Genomic DNA, 20,811 nt, shown 5'->3' with positions numbered 1-20,811 from the left:
CATAATGTGAACGCACCTGCGACGTCGTTTTCCAACGGCCTCCAGTACAGCACGTGGTTACGGTATATACTAACTATTTTGCGAAGTACTTGACAAACTCACCAGTCTTTAAGAGCCAGGAGACCGAACGTTTGACGACGCCATTAAGTGGCTCGTTACAGTTCCTGAACAAAAATGAAATCAAACGTGTTGGCTCGACCGGCTCTCATAACATATAATAACCCATTTGAGCATATTTCGGACGATCTTGGTCCCACAGTCAGGTCAAGAGGCGACATAAACAGCCTGCATGATTTAGCAAATTCAGGAGTGGAAAACTATTCCCGCTGACCTCATGTTTGGTCAATGCGGAAACACATTACATTATGGCAAGTATCGGTAGAAGAGATGATCCCAAAAACATGTTAGCCATTTCTTAAAACGTACAAGCACATGGTATTAGTTGTATGCTTCTCAACATATACGGAAACATTACACTCTTCTCTAAGAAGCAATATATTAAATGACAAAAACGTAAGTGAAAACTTTCTTTTCCAACAGAGTATATATGAAGATAAATGGCTATTATAAACTCTTCAAAGAGTTAAGCTACAAACCAACTGAACATAATATAAAACATTGTGCACTAGCCGTTGTTAAACACATTCCCAATTTCAATACATACATATTTTAAATGGTTATACATATCTTTTTTACTGGCAATTGTAACAGAACACAATTTATGTAAATCTAACATACATGTCATAAAACGTATGTGATGTAGTCTTAAACAAGTATATGTATACATTTAAAAGCAACATTTTCTGAAAATGAAGTTTGAACTAAAAGAAGTTGTTCTACTTGTAACTTCAGTTGTATTGGACACTTGGCATTATGCAGATGTTATTTATTCCACATTGATTTAATTTTCAGATTGTCTAGAAATCTTCCTGTAATAACGTAACATGTTTTTTCGACATTCTAGCATTTATTTTGAAACAGCGTTATCGTTGCATATTTGAGGACATGTGAGAAAAAAAGCTTAATGTAATAATTACCGAATCTTGAAAATAATGTTTATATCTTTGTAGTATTAAAGAAGTTAATCATCAAATCGTTTGAAAGTTTCTGTTGGCGAAGGATTTCCTCGAGGAGCTTATTCTGTCTCATAAGGAAGCCTTTCGATGCCATCTACACCTGAAAAGTAATTTGAAAAGCAGCTCCAATCATTGACAAGTACAGCACTTGTAACCTTATCATATGCCTTAATGCTAATGCTACCAGTCAATATGGATTCTTATTACACTTTATGTACAATACGTTTGATAGTTAAGTTTGTCCAGACAAGCTACATGTAACCAATAGGCGAAGTTAATCAAACACAAATTATGGTTTAAAGTTTAATTCCTGACAGCAATTCACACAATTCAATAGGGTTAATAGTACTGCGTTTTGATCCGGTAGTTTGTATCCGACTCGAATCGATTTTTGTGTATTCAGATTTCACGAATCAAATCAAAATCTGCAAAACTCCACGAGAGTAGGATCAAAATGCTGTTCTAGAAATCCCTTTGTTATATACATATTGGGTATAAATCATTTTGAATACACATTACAATATAATCATTGGAATTTTATAGAAGCAATTCTTTCTTTCATGGCGTCATTTCAACATCGTACAATCGATACATGTTATGACGTGCAGCATCAGAGTGTAATATGGGCATATTAAACTAGAACAAATGTATTTTGCGATATGTAAATTAATACTGCATATATAATAACATATCGTATTACACAAACCTCTTATTTCACAGTTCGATCCCGTCCATCCGTCAGCACAGTTGCAGGTGTATCTGGAGCCGTCGTTACTCAAACTGCAGCTACCGTTATTGGCACAGTAGCCATTGTACGAACAGTCTGCTCCAACAAAATGCAAATAATGGCTTATATATCATACTGTATCATAACAAAGCTTAGAGTTTAAAGCTGAACAATAGTCCATGTTAATTTTGTTTCTTATGTAGACAGGCACATGTGTCACAGTACCATAGTACCAATTTAGTGGTTTGACTTGTAATAAATAATCTCACTCAAAAATGAAAATACTGAGGTTAACCAACCGTGTTCACATTTCAAACTCTTTTTTTGCTCTAGTTATATGTCATAAGTCTCCGATAGACAATAATAGATGCTGAACACCTCACTTCGTGAAAATGTATAACTCATTAATCAAAATACTTCTCCTCTGTTGTGTAAACAATTCTTTTTTCCTTATTTTATGTCGTTACTAAATGCATGCGGGTATTTATTTTGATAAAGGACACATATCCCTCGTCTCCAAGTATTGAACAAGGTGGAATGCAAACAATATATGATAACATATCGTATTATAAAAACCTCTTATTTCACAGTTCGATCCTGTCCATCCGTCCACACAGTTGCAGGTGTAGCTGAAGCCGCCGTTACTCAAACTGCAAGTCCCGCCATTGACACAGTAACCACTGAATGAACAGTCTGTAAAATGCAAAAGAAGTACGGTGAAATCCTTAATGTTCGTGGGACATTAATGTTCGTGGTTTTTGTGGGTTGGGTGATCCACGAATCCAATATCCCACAAAATATAGACCCTTTATTCCTTTTTTCAATTGCCATGTTATGTACATACCCTGGTATATTCTCTACAGAGGTCGCAGTATACAGCGGTATACAGCATGTAACGGATATACCATTCAGGTATTTTCGAACGGCCAAACGGCAAACTTGCAACACACTATATATAGATAGGCGTACACAAAACAAGCAAACGACTCCGGTGCCGGACAGAATCGCATACAGTCCGGCACCGCATACATACCAAACTGTCTGAGGGCCATTGTTACGCATGGGTGATACGTGCCGCATGTGGTTCACGTAAACTGTTTGCCTTGGTCGTGTAAGTTTGTGTCAACGGCCATGTCGACGATGTCGGAATAATTGGGCAAAGTAGTTTCATGTACGACTTTTAATTAAATCATTTCACAAAATTACTAATTAAATGAGAAGTTTTTCTTATTACCAGCGTTTAATTGAATTGTTAAACAAGGAAATCAACTTCGTTTAAATGCGTATGAGTTATTGTTCTTTTCTTTTTTATGACGGAAAGTAATTGGTTCAACGTTATCGTTGTTTCACTACAATACAAACAAAACTCGAGCTATATGCAGTAAGGGCATGTCACATATATCGTCGTAAAAAGTGCGTAGCGTAGACGGTAACGCACTGAAGTCGGCACTACAGACGCCACTTGTAACGTAAGCTCAGTGATAAGGAACGTTGACTCTGTTTAACTTATCATGTCGGTCAACATACTTTATTTACAATTTCGAATAAAATAGATATAGTGTTTAATAAATGGTTTGGTTAGAGTAACACCCTTTTTAAAAACAGGTAGGGTAGGTAGGCTTTTTTGTTTTATTAGGCTTTATATAAGAGCGTTATCGTCAACTTTTTAGATTGGTATTAAAGTAATATTCTGATAACCTGAACCAAATTAAGTTTTGTTTATTTAGGCCTAGACGAATTTGCTGAATTTTACTGTAAGATCGAGCTTTATTTAAAAGATTGATAACAGAAAGCAATTTTTCCACGAGTATTTAAATGGAAGATTAACAAACGCTCTCCTAAAAAAATCAATTACATTTTATTAAATGGATACTCGTTTAAGCTTCGTGACGTCATTTTTGGTGACGTCATTTTGTTGACTTAATTTTGGTCACTTTTTCAAAAAGATATTCAACGCTACGTTACCAGGTGTGTATACCACGTGATAAATTGCGCCATAAATGCTGCGTTGGAAGATAACATTTTGCTTTGAATGAAGACTTTAAACGATGAAAACTATTTCTTCACCACTTTAAATGAAACATAGCGCAGTCTACGCCTCTTACAAAGCCCCAGCTTCGGTCTTTTACCAGAGTTGGATTGAAAGTTTTGTTTCGAAAAACACTTCGAAAAACCTTTTCACCCAACCGCCGCCTGATGCCGCACTGTTTGGAAACAGGTTTGTCGAAGTGTTTGAGGAAAGTAATAACCTAATCAAACCCCGGTAATAAATCGAAGGCGGGGCTCTTTGAGAGGATAGACTACCATTTGTTTCATTTAAAACAGTGAAGAAAAAGAAAAGTTATTTGTGTAGTAAGTCTTCGTTTAAAGCAAAATGGTGCCTTCCGAAGTATAACGTAATTTCTCACGGGGTAAACACACATTGATTACTTGAAATTTTTATTATTTTAATACCAAAAACTGTTAGAGTAGTGAAATAAACATAATGTTTTACCGATAAGTATAAAATACGAAAATGAATGTTTACCTGGAACATTGCAGTATCTTCCTGTCCATCCCTGACTACAGATACAATGAAATCCGATCGTGGCCGAGAAACTGCATTTTCTATCTCCTCCTGGACATTTGTGGTAACAGTCTGAAACATTTCATGTAAATGAAAGATTGAACAGCTAAGGCCAGACCGTTCAGATAAGGAACACTTGGTCAGAATTGCTGCTAGAAGTCTTACTCTAATCATTAATCTTAAAAAAGTCGCAAATTGAAAACAGTTAATTTTCGTAATTTAAATAACTGTGTGTTCAATTTGAAGATGCGATATCTTCAAATTACGTCTAGAATCGAGCTTCATTTACACGTGTCCAAGGCTTCGTTAAACAAGAATCATAATATTTATGTGTTGCACCAGGCTTTTGCAGACCATTAAATTCTTAACGACTACAAGGCTATTTGATGACTATCATATCCCAAGCTTGTAAGTAAACAAAACAAGACCAACTATGTTTTTAACTAGACATTTTATGAAAATGGTATAACATATAACTATACATCAGTTGTACGAACATATGGTACACATTGATTACTTAAATGGCGGCAAAAAAAACGCCAGCCAGATATATACACAGTATAAAATAAGAATGTAAACAGAGACATTAGAACAACAAAACCCCTACGTTTAAGTCGAGAGAAACAATTACTATGCAAAAAAGCATGCATGGCAAATGCAAACAGGCTGCAAATAGAGTAAATATTAAGGATTCATTATTTCAATACGGAATGTATGCTAAATTGTGTTGGAAGGGAGGCGTTGGAAAAATAAAACATTATAAGGAGCGATGTTCAGTCGCGGAAGACAAAAAAAAACAATGGTGAATGATTTTCCTTCGCTGGTAAGATCACGTGATGACTGTCAGACAATTTGATTGGCAAGCGCTGTCCGGTAAATATAGACGGATATTCTCAGCCGAACAACACGACAAGTAACCAAACCAAAAAATTGTTCACCTAGGCTAAGCAAACTACATAAATAATTTTATGTACCATACAATTTTATATATAATCCTAAAGGATTTATTTCAAGCATTTAGTAAACCCTAATAAGTAATCGCTCCTAGGATGCATAATGAAAATATCATAACTATGTCCCTATGACAAGTTAATTGCACAATTCAGGTCTGGAGTAATGTTCTATATGTACCTTAACTCCATTTTATGGTTCATATATCTAAGAGTTCATTTATGTATACATATTCTCAGCGTCTCTCAGGCGACATATAGCTTTTTGATTGTTGCAACTTATGTTTTAGTTACCAATGGGCTTGAAATAGAACATTACTAAAGGATTTGACAACATGCACACGAGTGCTCGGGTAACAAGTCCATTATTGAATAGTGTTTTAAATCGGGTAAACATTTTGCAATTTATGGCCCGTTCGGGATAAAACACACCATTGATGTAACACAGTCCTGTACACAAGGACATTCAGTTTCCGGACAGTCTAAAAGAATGAGTGTGTATTAGAGGGATAAATTACATTCATATGACGAGATTAACCCTCGGGGCAGACTTACCCATCGTGGTCAAGTTTAACCGAGGGGCAATAATATGCGTATTAAGCAAATACATGGGTAATATAACCCTTAGGTGAATTTGCCCCCGTGGGTATTTCATGAACGCAAACATTGATATGTTCTTACAAATAGTCCTATTTTGCAAGAGTTAACAGAAATTATCCGACATAATAACACAATTACAGGATATATGAAGATATACATAAACTCTTATTCTACTAAACCGCGTGACAAAAAATCCCCGGCGAAGTCTCATTTCATAACTATTTGTTCAGGTGTGGTTATTTGGTCTTTCTTGATACGCATGGTAGTATAGAATTGGAGTACATAATTTTCAATATGCAATAAAGTTAGAAGCTATTGCCTATTTTTGAAGATATTGATAAAAGACAACATCATTTTCTAAAACTGTACCTGTAAACAAAGGTTGAATGTAAGTTTAATGTATGGGAAATCTAAAAAAAACATAATAAAAAACTTTCTGACAGTATAACTACCGTATAAATGTTTCCGATACTCCCAAATTCAATGTACGTTTTCCAAAATTTCTACACCATGATATCAAAAGGTAGTATTAAAAATATATTCCTACCATAATTGAATTAATTTAGCTTCATCTGCATTATTTTCTTTAACTATTTATTGAATTGAATATATTTATTTTACTTAAGTGCCATGCTGTCAGGTAAGCACATGGTCAGTGCACTCGCTTATCACCGTGGCGACCCAGGTTCGATTCTTTGGCGCATGGGGATTTTGTTTGTGGTCACCAAGCTTGACAAGTTGGTTTCCTCCGGGTACTCCATATACTGTGTTGTACTGTGTGTGATCTGTCTGTGTTGTACTGTATATGGTTTGTCTGTGTTGTACTGTATATGGTTTGTCTGTGTTGTTCTGTATATGGTTTGTCTGTGTTGTACTGTATATGGTTTGTCTGTGTTGTTCTGTATATGATTTGTCTGTGTTGTACTGTATATGGTTTGTCTGTGTTGTTCTGTATATGGTTTGTCTGTGTTGTTCTGTATATGGTTTGTCTGTGTTGTACTGTATATGGTTTGTCTGTGTTGTTCTGTATATGGTTTGTCTGTGTTGTACTGTATATGGTTTGTCTGTGTTGTTCTGTATATGGTTTGTCTGTGTTGTACTGTATATGGTTTGTCTGTGTTGTACTGTATATGGTTTGTCTGTGTTGTACTGTATATGGTTTGTCTGTGTTGTACTGTATATGGTTTGTCTGTGTTGTTCTGTATATGGTTTGTCTGTGTTGTACTGTATATGGTCTGTCTGTGTTGTTCTGTATATGATCTGTCTGTGTTGTACTGTTTATGATCTGTCTGTGTTGTACATGTTGTAATAACTTGTTTCATAATCGTTGTAAAATAAATAAGTTTAAACTAAAATAATACAAACAGGTAAATAAATAGCCCCTGATACATTTTACCCGATTGGTAATTGTTGGTTATATTAAAGTTTTTAATTCGAAATAGTTGAGGTATTGCCAGCCAAACAAATGCTGCATTTGCGAAATATTTCAGTAGCAATAGTAGTTACAAATAGTAACTGATACAATCAAAGAACTGATAGCGATGAGAGACTGGGGAATGGTAAAGTAGGTGTCGAGGCTTGATTTTGATGATGCAAAGAATTGAAGTGGTGATTGCGAGATGAGGTTAACATCAATTTAAACAAGATATGATAGTCAAACATTATGCCCCTCTTGAGCGCAATCTTGTCAGGAATTTTCGGACAATTGAATGAAATACGCATGGACCGAAATAACAGCTGATTTGTCATTGAAATTGGATGCCATTGAGGCCGTTTTAAGATTAAGACCATTCAAAGTGTGAGCAAAGAAGACACAGATTTTAATCATGTTCAGATGATGACTAATATTTGCAGATAAACATGTACCTCTTAGCAGCAGGGAATTAGTAAATATGGCGTACATTTTAATGACCAATAAGAGTTGTGATCTTGACCTTTGACTCTATGACCTCAAAATCCATACGGGTCATCAACAGGCCACCCAAAACCTAAATGTCAAGTGTGAGGACCATGGATACAGGCACTGTTGAGTTATCGCACAGAAAAGCTTTTTGAGTTCAAGGTCATTGTGACCTTGCCTTTTAACATGATGACCCGTAAAATCTTTAGTGGTCATAAACTGATCAAGCCCAACCCCTAATTTAAGTTTGTGGGCCATGGGTGCAGGCATTGTCGAATTATCACTCTGACAACCTTTTCCAGTTAATGGTCACTGTGACCTTGACCTTTGACACGATGACCCCTAAAATCAATTGGGAACATTTACTGGTCAGACCCAACCTTCATGTCAAGTTTGACAACCATAGGTCCAGTAATTGTCGAGTCATTACTCCGACAAGCTTTGGTCTACCGACAAACCGACCGACCTACATGTGCAAACCAATATACATCCTCTTCTTAGAAGGCAGTCATAATAACATCAAAACCTATTACCTATTTGTAAGAACTCTTTATGTTTGTGAATAATGTTGCTGTCTTATCTGTGTTTCCTCGTTTAAAAAAGCGCATATGGTTTCCCAGTTTAAATGATATCTTTTTAAGAATATTAAAAAATATCCGACGCTATTTTTTAACTTACTGGGATTTATGTGATAACAACACTAGGCAATTTCGAATTGGAAAAATGTGCAAAAACTGAGAAAGATACACTTGTCGTAGGCGATGTGATACATCAGAAAATAACATTCATTGCATGGTGAACACCGATGTTAAATGTATAAAAAATGACATTTCTTTTCTTGCAATTGTATCATCTGTTGTCTATTCCCTTTAAGATTAAGAGGTATATTCTGTTACACTTGAAAAACCAAGTTCATATGTGCACTTTGCTTCGCCACACTTCCAAAATGTGATGGAGTTTTCAACACAAACTTTATCCCAGACATTTAAGAATGTTAAAACATCAAATGAAGTACTATGGATACTATATGTTCATTAAATGAACATCTTTATTACTCTCGACAGCCACTACACCATACCCCACACCACTCCCCAACTCTCAGTGCTTTGATCTTAGAAGAACAGTCAATTAAACTTGTTTATGTTTTTTTGTATAAAAGCTCTTCTGAGTAGTCCTCCATACATAAATACACCAAAAATTAGCTCAATCTAATAGGCTGTGTCAGTTTTCCCAGTTTAACTCCAGGTTTTTCAACTGAACCAGGCCTCAAATGGCATTTTATGCATCAAATGGTGCTGTTCTACACATCTTTGCATTCATTAGGGTACTTTTGAATTTTGTCAAATCTCATTTTATGTTTAAGGCAATGTATTATATTGCTGATATACATGTTCAAGTGTGTGTACAATATAATTTTGGCTAGTTGCACTGATTTATTATGACTTTAATGCGCCTTTGTCATCAAGCCACTGTGGTCAAGATCATTCGCAGCAACTTGCAGTCAATTAGATGGTAGCAGCCAATAAGTACTTTTACCACGGAACAAAATTTTTTGAACGAATATCAATAAATTTGTTTAAACGCTGATTGTCACTACTGTATGCTCTTGCATATATATCTAATTGTTTCAATCGTAATATTAATCGTAAAAAACAGAATTACGTTCAATCATCGTTTGGAGTCAAGATAGGCATTTCATGTTGTTTTTAGTGATGTTAATTTGTTTTCCCTTTCTTGCATTATCTCAGTGAACGATTGGTTTCATGATAGGTCCGTACGTTATACCACGTGATAAATTGCATGTTCCATGTACGTCATATATGCTTCGCGTTGAAGGTAATAACTTGCTATGAATGAAGACATTACACAAAGATAACTTTACAATTTCATCACTATTTTAAGTGAAACATAACACAGTCTATGACGCATTCGGAACTCCTCGGCCATTTTTATCGAAAACAACCTCGGATGAATTTGGACGATTTACATGCTCAAAAAGCGGTACGTTTAAGTCCGCTGCAAGTAGATCTCGTAGTTATTTTATTTAGCAGTTAAACTTTATGACTTAACTCTTGGTAATCTTAATCATGTTTCCAATAATATACTTCACTGGCAGTCAATTTAAACTTAGATACTTAGATCAATAAATACAACTTTAAAACACTACAGTTCATTAATGATATAATTAAAAAAAAGTACGAACCACTTCCTCTGATGTACCGGCATACATCCGAGGTTGTTTTCGATTAAAAATGACCGAGGAGCCCCGCGTTTGGTATTTACCAAAGTTTGGTTGAGAGTTTTGTTTCTTAAAATTATTCGACAAACCTTTTCTCAAATGTCGCCAGATGAAGCACTGTAAAAACATTATTTTGTCAAAGTGTTTAGGAAACTAATCACCTTATCAAGCTCCGGTGATAAAACGGAAGAGGGGCTCTTAGATAAGCGGCATAGACTGCTCTTTGTTTCAGTGAAAATGGTGCAAAAATGAAAGTTATCTTTGGTTTAGTCTTCATTCGAAGCAAAATGCTGCATTCTGACCTAGCATTCATGACATAATGTTTCGCGTGGTATACACACACTGTATCTTGAACAGAAGCCTTTTTATTTTCAATGCATGCTTTGTTTAATGTATTTGGTTTTCTCTGTTTTGACATATCTATTTCAACGTTAACACAGACACTTTTTTGCTGCTGACTTGCCACAAAGGAGTTGTATATTGTGGCTTCAGGTCCAAAACACGTCAGTTTTAACAACATTCATAGGCGGTTCATTGCTTATTTACACATAAATCACCTTCAATACTGTCTTTTTAGTGCCCTTATGTTCATATACAAGATAAGGAGATACATTCAATTACATCTCAATAACAAACTCGTAAACAAAAAACTGCTGATTCCATTATATTATTATATTTCGTGCACTTTTTTTCGCCAAAACAGTGACTCATGCGCATTTGTAGGTTTTTACTTCCATAATGTGACGGAGTTTTCATAACAGAATTCGACTCCTGTCGTGAGCCACATTAAGTGAAAAAAAACAGATACCACATGATTACTAACTGAACATTTTCTTAAAATACAAGCCAATAATTCCAACGCACAAAAGATCTGCTTTCACTGTATAATGATCATTCGATTTTGACATTTCACACCGTACGCTCACCTCGGACACTTATTATACCTTAAGACTGGAGTCCCCCAGTCTATCCTGGTCGGAATTCAATATAATAGTTGTTCACTTCCTGATTAAAACGTGCTTCGAAGAAATTGGGAAAAGTCTCGGTCTTAAGGTTGTGAACATTAATCTGAATAGTAGGATTTTAAATGAATGGATATTTTTATGAAACATGAGCTTTTTGTTTTCCGATCGGGCAATTAAATGCAAAAGTTTCAGCTCCATACACACTAATAGAATTTCCGTTTTTTTTCCGATCGGGAATAACGTTAACCGAATGTTAGGCTTGTAATGTAAACATATACAATTTCCTGACTAATTTTGGCGGAATATCTCTATTTTTTATAATTCGCTCTTTTTTATAGTGTAAGTGTTAAAACCGTTCTCTTTTTGCAATGCTAGTCAAATGGCATTCTTAAATAATTTGCTTTGTCTTGAATACAAATTTACATATCTGGGTCGCATACTTTTCAAAACGAAGATTACACGTACACGTACAATGAGCGAGCCTTTTTCCACCCCACCCCCTCCCCCTCCAAAAAATGATGAAGAAAAAAACAAAAACTAAAACAAAAAACAATACGAAAAACGATAAATGGCCTTACTTGGATCACCAACTCCTCGTTCCACCAAATGAGGCCCATTCTCTGAATGCGATATCTCTGCATTACAATGTAGCAGAACTGAAACAAAATAGGGTCTTTGCTGAGATTGTATTTTGTCGCCAATATTGTATATCGGCATAATACAATTAATATGAGACCAAAAACTCATCGTCCATGTAGACTGGAATCTGGTAAGTTTATTCTAGGCCTTCATGGATGTTGTTCTGGGACTGGTCTCATACCTGCATCTGCGGGTCATCATGGTATCCAGCCAAGGGTCTGCCATCAGCCAATCAGCGCTCACCTCTCAGGGTCACGTTGGGGTCATTTTATACCAGCTTATACAAACCTCAAGACCCTTAAACTCAGGCAAACCAAATGAGGCCAATGGGGACTAAAAACACAAAAAGAAGATACACCAATGAAAAGGGGGTGCAACTTCCTAGACTTCCTATAAATACAACAAAATTAAGAAAAGTGAACAAGATCCGAACTACAACTTTGAGACTATACTTGGTCATGATGATAAAAATAGGCCATAACCTTAACAAGACCAATGATTGGAAAATAGTCCTCAATATAGCTCTATAATGAGGAGTAACCCAGGGTAAACTGATAAAGACTACCCGTGAAACTGATAATTGGAAAATAGTCCGAAAGATAACCCATTGATCTTAAAAACAGACAGATACTGCCCGTGAGCCTTCGGGAGTTGTTGCATGAAACACATACGTGTAACTAATAAAATCAACAATTACTACCCGTTGAAAATTGGTGTCATCTTATTAAGTAGGCAAAGAAACTAGACAAAAAAACCACCCGTAAAATGCCTGGGTGTTGTCATTTACACTCTGTGCTTACCATTGCACAGGTCCACCCCCAGCCATTCACACACTGCGCTTACCATAACACAGCCCCCGCCCCCTCCCCATAAATTGTATCAGTACCCTAGCCTTGACGCCAAGTTCTCTTGGTAGCTAACCCATCCATAAGGAGCATCAATTACACATCCAACACGAGGACGCCATCAAAAGATATACTCTCAAGTCTAGAAGAGCCATCGAACTTTACCACGGAAGGCCTTCGAACCATATTAACCGACTTATCTGTCTTCGGCCCTTTATCTCTTTCACCCCCAGGACTGCAGGCTTCCCGCTCAATGTCATCGCCCTGAGGGGCCAGATTAAACCTAACCCCATCCGGAGTGCCCGTGGCCTTTTCCAGGCTTAACCCCCTTAATAGATCCCCCTGATTTGATAGGTCATTCCTATCAGGCGCAGATGGACTACCAACTTGAAAATTGCCGTAAGTTGGGAGGGACGCATTCACTGGTTCAAGTGGCACACGTTGCGAGGATAGGTGCACCTGTTCCCACAAGAGACCCCATTTGGTGGAGCCCCTACTTTGGGTTGAGCATTACCATAAGCTTGGAAAGGGCGCTTTCACTTGAACTTACGGCACACGTTGCGAGGACAACTGTCCCTTGCCCTCGCGAGAAACCCAAGCTGGCGGAGCCCCTTCCCTGAGTGGTTGGACCCCCAAGTCGCTACACCTCCTATATTGATAGTCAGATGTAGAAAAATAAACGGAAACATCTTGCACGGGTGGGTGAGGGTACCCTTGGACCTGATAATCAGAAGGGTACCCTGATTCTTGTGGACAATAGCGATAATCATCTCTATATTCTCAATCTGGGGATGGATTAAGAAGTGGTGTCTTAGAACCCCCGTTATCCACATAGTTCTTTTTTTTCGGAAGCAGGCACACGGTTGATGGCGTAAGCATTGGCATAAACCACCGTTGGGGACGTTGCGACCCGGGGACGATGTAACCAGTTCCCATATAACTGGCCCTAGATTCCCAGTTGTCCCCATATCTCTTTTCTGACCACGGTTCAACGTGGTAGTTGTAAGCATTGGGACAAGTCTCAGGTGGGGAACGTTGTGCCCTGGGGACACTATAACCACCTCCCATATGATTGGCCCTCGACTCCCAGTTGTCCCCAAATCTAACCTCTGACGAAGGTTCGGGGTGGTAGTTGTATGCATTAGGATAAGTTACAAATGGGAGACGTTCTGACCTGGGGACGCTATACCCAGCTCCAATGTAACTTTCACCATGTCTTTGTGGGAACCCTTACCCTTGAGAATTGTAACGGGGCTCTGAATACACTTCATCCTTCACCTACTGTGCATGTGAAAACTCATTTGCAAGAGCCCGGAAGGAAAGGGAGCTCTCTGCACCTTTTGGTAAAAGAATTTTCCTAATCCCAAAGTAGCATGTGAACCCTCTAGAACCTGAGGAACCTCACGCCTACTATCACAAAATCAATGCTGAGTATGCCTTAAACTTCCTGGTCTAATTTGATAACATAAGGGTATCCTCTCCCTTTGGCATCTTCCACCTGTGCGTTTGCAAACCCCACTCCCGAGAAAAAACCCTTCCCGTAAATTTCCTGAGGACCTACCTGCACCCCCATATGCGTCATCTATTTTAGACCCCTCTGCAACTCTCCCCTGACCGGACACTCTACCAAGGGCAGGTGTTCGATAGAGAGAAACCCCCGATGACTGAGACCCCGCATTGAAGCCCACTTCATCAAAAGTATAGGGATCCTCCCTTAGGGACCATAGTGACACCAGCGTGTATCATTGTGGATGACAGTCTCCCTGGTGTCCCGTCTATGGCACACGCCCCAACTTCTGGTTCATGCGAGGGGGGCCGCCCTTGTTCAACATACTCAACTGGGAGACCCTCTTCCTCACAATACCGCCCCCCCCCCCCTCCACTCACTTCCGCATCACTAGGAGTCTCCTCCCCCACCAAAGGACCCTTAGCTCCCTGCCTCGCCATGTTCTTACTCCTAACGGGCTTATCAACAGACGCGCTTTGAAGGAAACTCTCTCCTCGGTCCTTTTGTGAAAAAGGGGTGGGATAAGGGACAATGAAGAACTCAGAGGCAAGGCAACCTTAGGGCTTTCAGATACTCCTCTTGGAGTGGGAAAAAAACGTGCACTGTATCAACATCCGGGCGATCGAATAAGGAGCGATAATCGTCTTACTCGACTATATAGAGAATGAAGCAACTTCACTCAAATTCCCCAGACAGTCGATAATGAAATCACAATTCAACAATGATACAAGCAATTCCTCTCACCTTTAAATAATAAAGAAAAGGGACCTTTTGAATTAAATCCCAGGTGGCCAGGATTTAAAAATAAAATGACATGCGCTCCGTGAGATTCGCCCACGAGAACGAAGCACAAACATATAAATCACAAAAACAGAGTTTTCCCGAAGAAAGTGCGGAGAATACTCGTCGCCAATATTGTATTTTGTCGCCAATATTGTATATCGGCGTAATACAAATAATATGATACCAAAAGCACACCGTCCATGTGGACTTGAATCTGGTTAGTTTATTCTACGCTTCATTGTTGTTGTTCTGGAACTGCCAAGGGTCTGCCATCAGCCAATCAGTGCTCACCTCTCAGGGTCAAGTTAGGATCACATGATCACAACACTTATATTGAAATAAATTGCTATTGCATAAAATACATTTGATGCCTCATATCGAAATTAAGTTTAAAATATAATGCTTTAATTTATTAAATTACCTCAGTTCGATATTTAGTTTCAAAAATAGATGCTTTTTTATTCAAATATGTTCCATTTTGATAGAAATAAGACAAATAATAATAAAATGCAATGAACTTTAAGCAGGTTCGCATTATGAAACACTTTTAAATACAGTATCATGCAAGATAACACTTTTAAGTTTACAAATTACTAAATATAAATAGATGATCTGAAATGAGTGTTTGTTTTGTATCGAATTTATTAAACGAGTTCATTTAAAAACGATAAACAACAAGGCTAATTCTTTTTAAATCTTACTTTCGATGCAAAATTTGCATTGCGTGTTATAAGGATGCTTCTTCCGCAGAAAAGAAAATAGTCCGACATAAAAGCATTTTATTTACAATATAAAACATAAGCTTCTTCCGCAGAAAAGAAAAGAGTCGGACATAAAAGCCTTTTATTAACATATAAACCAAAAATCTCAACTACCACCCGATTTTCAAAGGTTTCACTAAAAAAGAAAACAAATATAAATAGTTCAATCCATTTTAATAACGTTAATGTTGAGAGCAATTTCATAACTGTGTGACGTCATTTATAATCACGCGAGTGAGTACAATTGCAAAAACTGTCAGTCAGTGTCACAGTCGCTTTCATTAGTGCGAATTCGCTTTGTAGCTGATTGATTATGGATTTTTGTCTGGTTAGTGGATGTTGACATTGATATTTACTCCGTGAATTCTAGCACCAAAACTGTTCTACAAACTACCTGAGAAAATGACATTTAATGTGGAATCATTGACTGTGTGAACTTGTGCATTTCTCGCGAACTGCCTAGTGGCTGAGAATTTTTCATGTAAGAAGACATGATAGTTTCATTAGAGTACAGCATGTGGACGGGAAGTCGTTTGGATTTCTTTTGTAAAAATGTTTCTGATGTTTGTTAACGTTATTTACAGCGCGTTTGATTACAATTGTGTACTGTGGTTACCTAATTTGCCTAGTTATTACACTTGTTATATATACAAATATTGCATTGGGCTATATCACTCCTGCGCCATAAGTTATGTTTTAAATACAAATGTAAATAAAATACTGAATTTACCTCTACAAACAAAACTTACCCATCATAATGTGCAAGTGTTTTTTTAAATAAAGAGTAAAGACATAATACTCACAACTTAGGGTCATATGACATTATAGTGACCGGCTAAGCAGCGTCCGAAGGTGTATATGGACCGAGGTGAGGTCTATTCTGGGAGTTGAATTGCCGGTCTTTTTGATGTCATATGTCCCGATGTAGTGTGTTATATTTTTTTTAATTTTGATATTATACCAAACATGTTTTACTACCATTCCACATTGTGATGTTTATTTGCGACATTTATTATCTTTTAAAAATAAAGATTGATGCCATTTAACTTAATTATGTCAACGCTTTCAGCAATCCAATTGCCATGTTTAAATATGAAGCATTTATCATGATTCGTAAAACCCTACCTGGTAGAAGGAGGACTATCCAAACAGCCATTTACGTACTAGATTGTATTAGACGTTTAATATATATCGCAAAGACCACGTGAAACAGAAATTTAAATAATAGCCGAAAAAAGGTAAATCCCCTTGCCACTTGTATCTTCCCTTAAAATACTTGTATTATCTTTCTGTTTATTTATACTCCTAGCTATTGATTGGTCGGCGATGTTATCTTCCTAATCTTATACCTGTATGTTTGCATAACAAAAGGTGTTTGTGCTCCGATTTGTTATCTGACAGGCTTTAAAAAGTAGGTGAATTAAGCTAAGTTATAAACAGATTTTCAATATAGTTTTGGCAAAACTAGTGATGAGTTTCAAATAATGCGTCAACTTATGAGTGCATGTATAAGCATATAGCTTTATTCATATATCCCAAAAGTTTGGTCGTCTACATATACATAATATTGAAATTAAATTCCCCGTCAATAAGAAACATAAATTTCAAAGTTTGTAAACGAATATTGTTTACAATATATTTAGAATTGTTTAACGCTAAACAAGACAATTGTTATAACTTGAAATCTTGTATTCCAATGCCATCTTTTTGAAATACACAATCTGCTATTCTAGAATTATCTCAGAAAATTAACTAACTATTATATAGACGAATAAAACAATGGTAATCGATAACTCTTTTCGAAGGTGCGTTCGCGTTTTACTGCATTTAAAATTTTAATAATTATTTTGTTTGTACATATAAACAATTCGCGATCTCGTATTTAATACCTCGCTCCTTGATATCGCCTGTCAAATATTCTAACCGCCTTTGAACGGTCAGTGAAAGCCGTATTCACTGCAACACGGGAGGTCAGGGAGCTTGAACTAGTCTACAAGGTCATGTATGGAATAACTTAAGATTTCATAAGCTAAACACACATTTATTATCGATAAACATCACTGTACAACTGAAAACATTCAGACAGTACAAATCATAAATAAAATCAACCTATAGTCTATTTCACATAACTACACCCCCCCCCCAATTGGAGAGTTTATCTATGAATCTCTTGATTCCATAATCTTAACTGTTTTTGTTATCAAGTAAATGTGGTTGTTGACTGCTTAAAACGTCTAACACTCCGCAAATGTACATGAAGGCAATAACCCACTGTTCTAGATTAGTTTTTTTGTGAGAAATATCGTTCAAACATTCAAAAGTTATTTTTAGTAGATATAAAAAGAAATGATGATTCGTTCAAGCAATCATTTACATAAAATAATAAAGATATACACATGCATGCATGGTTATTAATTATAATAGCATAATTATTATAGTATATAAATATTGATATATACTGATTTTCTATCAATTTATGAAAGCTTAGTATAATACTTGACACGTATATGTATGGTTAGGGATTATTATTCAGTTTTAACAAATGTAATCCTTGTAACGGATTGGCGGTTTGCTGTTGTTGTAGCTGTTGATTTGGTGGTTACTGTGGTTGTTCCGCTGCTATTGAAGTTTCGATGATGGTTGACAGATCCTGCACTTGTGGCAAACTCTCGAATGTATCTTGCTGTTGCATGAGCGTAGCTGGATTGGGAGTTGGGTGTATAACACCCTCCAATTCACGCTCGTCAATGATAACAACACGACTTTGCCGAATAGTCCCATGACATTGCTTCCCACTTTTTTATTATCATTACAGCATGCTCTCCCAGACAATTGCTCGCTGCTTGGTAACTCGCAACTCGAATGTGCTTAATGTCATTTTCATGAACTCGTCAAATTCTGAACTAGTGAATACACTTCCATTGTCTGTGACCAGTTGCTGACATAGTCCATATGTAGCAAATGTTCAAAATAGTTCAATTGTAACTGCTGAAGTAGCTTTGTTCGTATCGAATGCTTCGATCCACTTCGAATGAGCATCGATTATGACCAAAAACATTTCCTCCATGAATGGACCTGCATAGTCGACATGCAGTCTCACCCAAGGTCGTTGCGGCCATTCCCTCGGATGCAATTTCGCTTCGGCGGGCATGATTCTGTTTGTCTAACATAATTGTCAGAGTTTCACATTGCTTTCAATTTAAGTGTTCATTAAAGGCCACCATACATATGTTATGGCCAATGGTTTTTTCCTGTTTGCGCCTGAATGTCCTTTGTGCAACGTGTCTTACAAAGTTTTACGTCCACGATGAGGTATAATTACATGATTTCCGCGGAGAATGCATCCATCGTGCATGCTCATATCCTTTCTTTCAGCAAAATGAAAGGTCTGAAATCCTTATTTGGACATTCTCCAGCCTTTTTTTACAGAAACACTGCAATATTTGATATAACCGCATACTGTTGCGTCTAAAGTCTGACCTATAGTGATGTAATCGACGTTTCATCCAATTGTTCAATGGCTAACACAATTTCTTTCACAGCATACAGTTCAGGTCGTGCTTTAAAGTACTTTGGTTTGACATCCACGTTGCAGTAGATTTTGCCTTCACGCCAGTAACTTTTCCTAATCTTTTATTGAATACGCTTCCGTATTTGTTTTAAATCGCATTCATATCATTGCCACTAGATGTCCCATTTTTACAGACATATTTTCCCCAGTCAAGCTTTATTTCCAGGGATATTTGGCCCATCATTATTCACCACAATGATCGGCAATACGACGTTCTTGTCCTCGTATTTCATGTTGACGTTGCATTCCCCAAGGATTTTAAAATACTCTCCAGAGTTTAACTTTGCTTTAGTTATCTCAAGAGATGAAGATTTTTTGAACCTTTCTCGGGTCTCCTGATTAACTTTCGTCGCTGTAACACCAGTGTTCAGCTCTAATGGCACCGTTGTGGAGCAATCTTATACATGGTGTGCACTTCATTATCGTAATCGCCCTCCACAAAGTTCTGCTTTCCTGGTCTCTTTTTAAACTGTTTTGGAGGGAGCTGCTTTTTTCTCCGCTCTACAATCGTTTTGTACATGTCCTGTTTTTTAACAAATGTAGCAAACATTGTCCTTATGTGAACATTCATTAGGTCATGAGTTGTACCTGTACACTTATAAAACGGCCTCCACCTGCTTTTACAGGCTGCCTGTTGGGGGCAGTCGTTGCTGGAGTTTGCCTATGTTGACCACTTTATTCACAGAAGATCCATTTATCGACTGATAATGTAAAGTGGCATCACTTCTTGCTACAAGTTCCAAGCTTGTCGCAACATCCAAAGTCGAACTTTGGTTCTAAAAGTAATCTCCGCTGCATTCTGTCCTCATTAATGCGATGTACGAGTCGATCACGAAGCATTTTTCTAGTGTCTCTCCAAATTTGCAATACTCCGACCATATACGTAATTACGCCACAACGTTTGATACAGTTTCTCTACTTTTTTCAAGCACGACTGTGAAACCAATATCTCTGCACTACTTTGATGGTTTAGGGTGATGATACTTTTGAACAAGGTCGTTTAATTCAGCAAAATATTTGTCACTTGGTTTGACTGATAAAATGAAATTGCACATCGATTTTTCTGTTTTTGCCGAAACACTGATATTAAAATCACTTTTTCTTGTCCACATCAGTAATTTCATTTGCAATAAAATAATATTCCAATCTTTCAATGTGCTCGTTCCAATCTTATTCCCATAGCAAAACTCTCTTATTTTTTCCGTACACAGACATTTTTCACGATCCTCGTCGCCAAATGTAATAACTAAAGATTTCATGAGCACATTTATTCTCGACAACCATCGCAGTACAACTGAATACAATTAGAAATGCAAACCATAAGTAAAATTAACCTATAGTCTATTTTCATTACAACAATAACCTTACGTGTGTCACAGAATTCATACTAAATTGCAATTATTAGCGTCATCACTCAAATAATTGCACATGTTCATCAATTATACAATTAATCATGGTAAAATCGATACCTAAGCCAAGCTGATCATGAACGCTAAATTTCACAAACTAGCTGGTCAGGCTAGCGGTATGTTGAAAAACGTTTGTAAAGCGAACTACTCCAACAATTAAGAGAGTTCAGAGGTATAACTTTAATACTTAGCACTTAATACCAACATGATGTGGCTGGCGTACTTAACGTGCTAGGGAAAAGTCGTCCTACAGTGATGTGCCACTTAGGGCTT

General features: G+C 37.1%; 1 protein-coding gene across 1 annotated transcript; it reads right to left on the bottom strand.

Annotated features, from left to right (window-relative positions):
* Window positions 1–514: 514 nt before the first annotated feature.
* On the bottom strand, window positions 515–16,826 carry LOC128212841 (protein jagged-1-like). Its single transcript, XM_052918187.1, has 6 exons — window positions 16,684–16,826; window positions 11,602–11,679; window positions 4,331–4,441; window positions 2,380–2,496; window positions 1,783–1,899; window positions 515–1,176 (listed from the first exon to the last, which is right to left on the bottom strand). The coding sequence occupies exons 1-6, from the start codon at window positions 16,712–16,714 to the stop codon at window positions 1,136–1,138; spliced, it is 495 nt and encodes a 164-aa protein (XP_052774147.1). The 5' UTR covers window positions 16,715–16,826; the 3' UTR covers window positions 515–1,135.
* Between the last annotated feature and the right edge of the window lie 3,985 nt (window positions 16,827–20,811).

Source organism: Mya arenaria, chromosome 13, assembly GCF_026914265.1.
Source record: "Mya arenaria isolate MELC-2E11 chromosome 13, ASM2691426v1".
NCBI lineage: Eukaryota > Metazoa > Mollusca > Bivalvia > Myida > Myidae > Mya > Mya arenaria.
This window is presented reverse-complemented; position numbering and strand designations above follow the sequence as displayed.

What these genes read in the sequence shown, in the direction of transcription:
- LOC128212841 (XM_052918187.1), bottom strand. Translation starts at nt 16,714, where the DNA reads ATGGCTGTTTGGATAGTCCTCCTTCTACCAG. An exon ending in ACGAGGAGTTGGTGATCCAA is followed by an intron (nt 4,442 to 11,601) that starts GTAAGGCCATTT and finishes GAAATGTTTCAG; the next exon opens with ACTGTTACCACAAATGTCCA. An exon ending in ATCGAACTGTGAAATAAGAG is followed by an intron (nt 1,900 to 2,379) that starts GTTTTTATAATA and finishes TTGTTGGAGCAG; the next exon opens with ACTGTTCGTACAATGGCTAC.